The 6,609-nt window shown below is 37.8% G+C and overlaps 1 protein-coding gene across 3 annotated transcripts; it reads right to left on the bottom strand.

Moving 5' to 3' along the window:
- Nucleotides 1-2,268: 2,268 nt before the first annotated feature.
- Nucleotides 2,269-4,005, bottom strand: dlx1a (distal-less homeobox 1a). 3 transcript variants are annotated; one of them, XM_059966059.1, is made up of 3 exons: nucleotides 3,696-4,005; nucleotides 3,179-3,378; nucleotides 2,269-2,644 (listed from the first exon to the last, which is right to left on the bottom strand). In XM_059966059.1, exons 1-3 carry the CDS (start codon nucleotides 4,003-4,005, stop codon nucleotides 2,393-2,395), a joined length of 762 nt encoding a protein of 253 aa, XP_059822042.1. In that variant the 3' UTR covers nucleotides 2,269-2,392. The 3 variants fall into 3 exon arrangements, with proteins under 3 accessions (XP_059822042.1, XP_059822043.1, XP_059822044.1); XM_059966060.1 differs by having other exon boundaries at nucleotides 3,179-3,372; XM_059966061.1 differs by lacking the exon at nucleotides 3,179-3,378 and having other exon boundaries at nucleotides 2,434-2,644.
- Nucleotides 4,006-6,609: the final 2,604 nt, after the last annotated feature.

The following is a 6,609-nucleotide window of genomic DNA, read 5'->3' as shown; positions in this document are numbered from 1 at the left end:
AAAACATTCGATCTTGTTGGGGCAATTTCCTTTGCTTTATATTACTTCAACATTGTAGCTTACTGATTTCGAGCAGTTTCCTATTGACAACTCTTCTCTATACACCTGCAAGCAATTTGCAGACCTCATGACAAACGTACTTTTGATTTGCAAAGATGGAAACACACCTTTTTTTTTAGTGTACTGCTTCTTTTTCAATACTGTTCAAATTTGGCTTTCACTGCTACCTCTTTTGTTAATGCAAAGAATCCCCGGCGAAAAAAAATGCTCATAATTACCCCAAAAGATACGAAACTATATTAGAATAAATAAACCCTAAATTACTGTAATTATCGTTCGTTTGAAGGCCTCGGATTGTAATCAAGTAGAGAATACGGTGCAATAATGCAGAACCTCTTCGATGCAGCTGTATGCCCATTTGGAGCGCTTGGCAGAATAAACTCATTTTTTTGTTGACTACGCTGCGACCTTATTTTTAGAAGAGTTTTTTTTGAATAAAATGCACTCTATTTTCCAAGCCCTAGCCTTACAAAAGTTATAATAGCTCTACTTGAACGCGACTTTTAGCTGTAGCTGTCTTAATTTGTTAAAGCACGGGTTTAACCAAGCTCTCCGTTCATTTCGTTTAAATATTACCTTTGTCCTAGCTTTTCAACAGCAAAATGCTTTAACAAATTCTGGTGGAATTACTTAATTAAAATTTCAATAGCAAAGCATTGTAGAATGTGGGCATGGTTATTCACGTTTATTTTAATATGGTATTCTTTGGTAATTTCAGTAGGCCTTGGACAAGAGAAATTTCCTTGAAGCTTGTTGTATTCAAATACGTATATACCTTATGGTATGTGCCTTATAGTAGTTATTTCGAGAAACAATGAGTTTGGCTGATTAATGGGGATATCTTTTGATTGAATAGCTTCTTTGAGGTCACCAGTGTTCGTGAGTTTAACATCTATTTCAGTTCTTCCAAGACGCTGATAGCAATTCGGCACAGATTGCTGAAAAAAGCGCAGTTACCCTATCATCCCAAAACAACAGTCTCTTTGAAGTTCCCAATTTGTCCTTTCTAGAAATGACACAGCTTTCAACTCATCTGAACAAACGGCATGGATTTTTTTTAAATCCCGCAGCACCTGCTTCTTTTACCCATTATTTAGTTAACACAGTAGCGGCTTCCTGTCATTCAACGCTGAAAAAGAGATTTATTGTCCCCCAAGAAGTATATAAAAGAGCTTATAAGGGCGATAGACACATCTGAAAAGGAATAAGTACTTTAATTGCTGTAAAATAATTGCATCCAATTTAAAGTAGTACAGGTTAGACGTGACAGTGAAACTAACGTTTGGCTGCGACAAAGTAATCCGATCTTACATTATGAACCATAGGCGAAGCCAGAAACGATGCAGATTTGCCTTACGATTCCTACATTCGAATCAAGTAACTGGAATAGAAAATTCCACGTGTTGTGAAACTTAGTGCACACTGTCCGATTTGTATGAACGTAAATATAAATATAAATCTTGCGGGCACCTGTGGAATTAAGTCTGTAAAATTTATCCTGTTTCGCAGGAGTCAACTCTATCCCTTACAGACCGAGGGTGACATCTGATCTGTTCGTCATCTTATTTGAATACACAAAATTAGGAATATCGCATTTTTGAAATCACCAGGAAGATAGGAAATGCACTATGCAGGAATTCCCTACACTTCTGTATTAATATATTTAGAATGAACACACAAAGGGTTTCATAACACAAACGTCGTTGTTTAAAATCATAATTTTACTGTTTTCAATGGACTTTATATATATTTACAAAGATTCAAAGATACAAAGCAATAAGTTAACATTATCAATATAAAACTAAACCTTTACATTTAGAACGCTAAACATGGTGTTTTCAGCATCACGTTTCCATTTTCACAGGTAAATATTAAGATCCCATTTCACAATGCATCATGTACACTCCACAAAAACAAAGAGAAACACTAAAATTTGTGCAACGTATATAAATAATATTTACAAAAAAAAACGGTGACCGCGTGCATTAGAACTCCCCGCTGACTTCTGCGCTGAGTTGCAGCCATCCGTTTGCAGACCTAACATCCTAACTGGGGAGACTGCACTCGATACAAGCCTGCCTATTTTTGAATAGGATGAATACAACGAAATTGTAACAAAGGCTTTCTAACTGTCCCGGGGAAGAATACCCCTGAGTCTTCTTGCCGACAGTCTGTTCTAAACGTGTTCTAGTAGAGTTTTCGCCGATCTGCCAGCTGTTCGTCATTTGGAACTCGCTCCGCATCACATCTGTCTATGTCTGCTGAGGACATGGTGCGCTTCAGAAACGGCTTTCTCGGATTAGCGTCTTTGCTTTAAAAAAGGGCGGCTATTTTACATCAGTTGGGGTTGTTGCATAGATTCCTGATGCGCCGGAGGGTACCATGATGTGTAGCTGGGGATGTAGTTTCCCGGGGTCCCTGTCGAATTCTTGCCGGCAGATGAAGTGCTCCAGACCGGAGGAACTGGAGGGGAAGATCCCGATAAGCTCCTACCATTTGCAAGAGCGCTGTTTTCCAATGCGCCATTCCCCTGCTTCATCAGCTTTTTGAACTTCGAACGCTTGTTCTGGAACCATATTTTCACCTGTATAACACAATAAACACGTTTAATTATTAAAAGTTTAAAAAATACGGTAAGGAATTTTCCCAGTGTTCCGTGTTAGCTCTTCTAGACGGGCACATTTCCGAACACAGATGAAAACTATGATGTAACATTTTTAACTGTATGACGCATTTCTTTCAGTAGATTGTTGAAATGGCTTCCCAAACAATTCGACAGGTAAACATACAATTCCCGCTGCATACTCTTTAATGAACACTTGTGTGTGCGAGTGTGTACTTTGCGGCGTCCCGTCAGCAACATTTTATGAACTTGAGCTGAATTTGATTGAAATGATCCAACTTACTCGAAAGAAAAACACACTTGGATGTATGGTGTTGTACATATCCTTATATTGATTTCTTAAACTTCCCTTGAAATCCAAAATGACGTAAATTTGCTGGGCAGTTTATGGTTTTACTTTCACCGATACTTGATTTTACGCGAAAGTATGAGTCATTTGATATAATATTGGGACAAACAGATGAGCTTTGCATTTTAATCTAATGCCTCTGTTACCTGTGTCTGCGTTAAGCCCAGAGAAGCAGCAAGTTCTGCTCTTTCAGGCAGAGCTAGGTACTGAGTTTGTTGGAACCGTCTGTTCAAAGCTTGCAGTTGCAGACTGGAATAAATGGTTCGGGGTTTGCGAATCTTTTTCCCTTTCCCATTAAACCTAACTTCCCCACTCTCCACCACGGTACCTTTATCTGACTCTGCTCCTAAAAAAGGGGAAAAATAGACATAACAATGCAAATCCAACACATAATTACCTTCAACACGATAACGACGCATTTAACACAGCAGTTAAAAGTTTGTCTATTTTTACCAGCGACGGTTTACGTATAATTACCCATAATTGCATGCATTGTTTATGGCATTACGCAATAAATAATTACAAAGATCAGAGGCAGAATGATGCAAACTTCTGTGCTACAAATGTTCTCGTCGGGTTGGTTCAACACTGTTACAACATACTGTCTTTCACGTATTTTACAGTAAATTAGATTTAGCAATTGACTTATCCTGCGGCTCTTACCTGTGTCCTCTAATCGTGTATGGGCCAGATTCGAGCTGTTTTGGTACGACTGCACTGAACTGATGTAAGGGTTAGCGGAATGGTTGTTCACTGAGTTAACATAGGGGTAGCCCAGAGATCGGGAGAAGGATGAAACAGTGTTGTAGGAGCTGTCATGTTGAGACTGGCCGGCAGAATGTAAACAGTGCATGGAATAATGTCCGTGAGACATGGGAGGCGACATTTGTTGACTTGGTGGTCCAAACTCCATAAAAACTGCTTTACCCGAGACGGGGCTGTTGAGGTTTTCTGACATTGTAGTCATGGTCATCGTTCGCCTCCCAGCTTGTCACTTCACGTCTTTTTCTTCTACTACTTACTCCGTCCGAGAAGGATCCCAATTTAAGCGAATCTGTTTTTTTTTCACTTTCCATTCATAAGAAAATGGAGTTTTTGGGTTGACAAAGTCGAAGCATGATGCTGTGAATACACACAAACTCGCCTGAAAGGTTTGACTCGATACCTCATGAATATTCATCAACAGAGCACGCTGATAGGCCCAATTCCACCACGTGCTCCTCTGATTGGCTACATCGATGCTCGCTTTGCCAAACCGAGGAAAAGTGTCTCAGTGAAAGCCGTGGCCTGAGTTTCTGGATAGAAAATTGGAAGAGATAGTTAAGTATTTCATTTAAGAAAATGCCGCGCTTAACATTATTAATCAGATGACTCCAAACAAAACTATTTGTTACTTATGCAATTTCGCAGTTTACTTCTTCAATTGAGCACATTTTATTTTGGAAAATTCAGATGAACGCAATACGCCGCATACTTAATATAGCAATCGAAAATATTAGTTCTGACCGCGATGTCATTAATTTGAAAACTGGTTCTCAGAGCGTTTTAACTATTGCTTGAAATCACTTGTTTAAAAACTTTATGCCCAGTTTGTCAAATCGAAAAAGACTCCGTCACCTTTAAAGATCTGACATACAAAAAAATACTTGTGTTTTTTTCTTTGCCAATAACAATGATTGCACATCACAGCCTACTGCCGAGGACCTTTCATAAAGTTCAGCGAACATTCAATGATGTAAATAGTGTAAATTTTATTGCACCGAATTGGATAGTGCAGACATTTTGTACATAGTTCAATTTTCCCATCAATAGTCTATTGTTTAATTAGCTGCATTGTAACAAAGGCACTGGAGAAAAGTATATATACACGCATTAGAAACGGTAACATTTTTAGTCATAAGTTCAAATTTGGCGGCTGGCCGAATATTCTAAGTTTGTCCTGCTTTATGACTAAGACCGACAAACTTAAACACGGAAAGTGCAACAAAATCAAATCATTTGAAAAATTGCTAATATTATATCAAGTTTCTTTAACGATGTACTCACTTAGATGATATTTACTGATTTATTTTTTAAAAGTATCGCTTGTGATGGAACAAAATGCATCTATCAAGAAGTGATACGGTGAAAGAACACACGTGCACGTGCAGTAGATTCGTTTGATTAAATGTCAGTCTCAAGAGCTCTGATAAACAGCTAAAGGCGCCTCCTATTAGCATAAACTCTGATGCTTAATTTTCATACGCATAATTAGCCATATATTTAACACCAATTGCATCATCCAATCCGTTCATCGTTAAACAAGTGAGCCAAGCCATCGCATGGAAATGCCTGTGTGCGGACATCAGTTTTAAAAGAATCATGTAGCATATTGATGATACACGGAGGTTTTTGAATGTCACATGCGACCTGAGAATGATATAAAATTTCTAGAAAGCCATACTTCAATTTGGGAGATTAATTGCACTGTTTTGTTTGAAGGGCGAATAAAAGGTACTTAAAATACATTTTCGGGTTTAAATACTTCACATACAGCGATAAACGGTGTAATTTGAATCCTGATGAGACTCTGGCGGTCAGTAAGTGTAAACCATGGTTGATGTAACGCAAATGCGTACAGCTGGAATAAAGAGTATTAAAAGATTAAGTGATTTTTAACACGGTGATATTTAAAAAGATATCATGCCAATTTTAACATACATTGGACATGTTATAAGTTGCATGTACTATTTCTTGCATAAATTCAATATTCGCTATGTTTCTACAGGAAACTTTTCTTATTTTTGTGCTCTGAAATGATTTATACGGAGACTGGATATACCTACTTATTTGTATTCTAACGCTGGTCATTCTGTAATATTCAATACTGTAATAGTAACAGTTAAAGAAAAGCGAGGTTCACTTCTCAAGGGTGCGCTCAGTTAATACAAACCTTGCAATCAACAAATGAGAAGCAATTTTTAAAAAGACCGCTGTAAAACTAAATTCACCACATAGTCGTGTTTCCCTTCAATACCCCTTTTTATTTGATCCTCTCAGTTATGTGGTACATTTTTCTACCTCAATATTCCGTTGTAATTCGATTACTTAGAACGCGTCATTTTAAGTATATACATATTCGAAGGAAATGCATGTTTACCTCCAGTTATAAAAAATATATATTTTAGCATTCTGTTAAACAGGTTGCGGAGGTGAAGTGCATCGCCTCTTAGTAGCAATAAAGTGATTGCTTTGCTACTGTTCAAAGGGCTCCATGAATTCAGATTTTTGCTGTCCTGCTGTTCATAAATCTTCAGAGCATTACCAGTAGGTGAAAAGCTCCATTACCTATCAAACCATTGCTTCACCAAACGTCTCCGACTGAGAACCGCAATAAAACATTGAAGAATTGATCGTGAAAATTTGCATGTCAGCTGCAGAAACAGTGCCCAGCCTCAAATGAAATATTTAATTACAGTCAACTGCTTAGGCCTATTCTGTATTTGAATAAATCTTCTCTTGGCCAAGCCAATTAAGCACTAAAATTGAGGCTCTACAAATTGGTATTCATACTTATTCATGTGTTAGGTTCATAAAA

Source organism: Hypanus sabinus, chromosome 4 (assembly GCF_030144855.1).
Source record: "Hypanus sabinus isolate sHypSab1 chromosome 4, sHypSab1.hap1, whole genome shotgun sequence".
Lineage (NCBI taxonomy): Eukaryota > Metazoa > Chordata > Chondrichthyes > Myliobatiformes > Dasyatidae > Hypanus > Hypanus sabinus.
The sequence above is the reverse complement of the archived record's forward strand: the minus strand, read 5'-3'. Positions and strand labels throughout refer to the sequence as shown.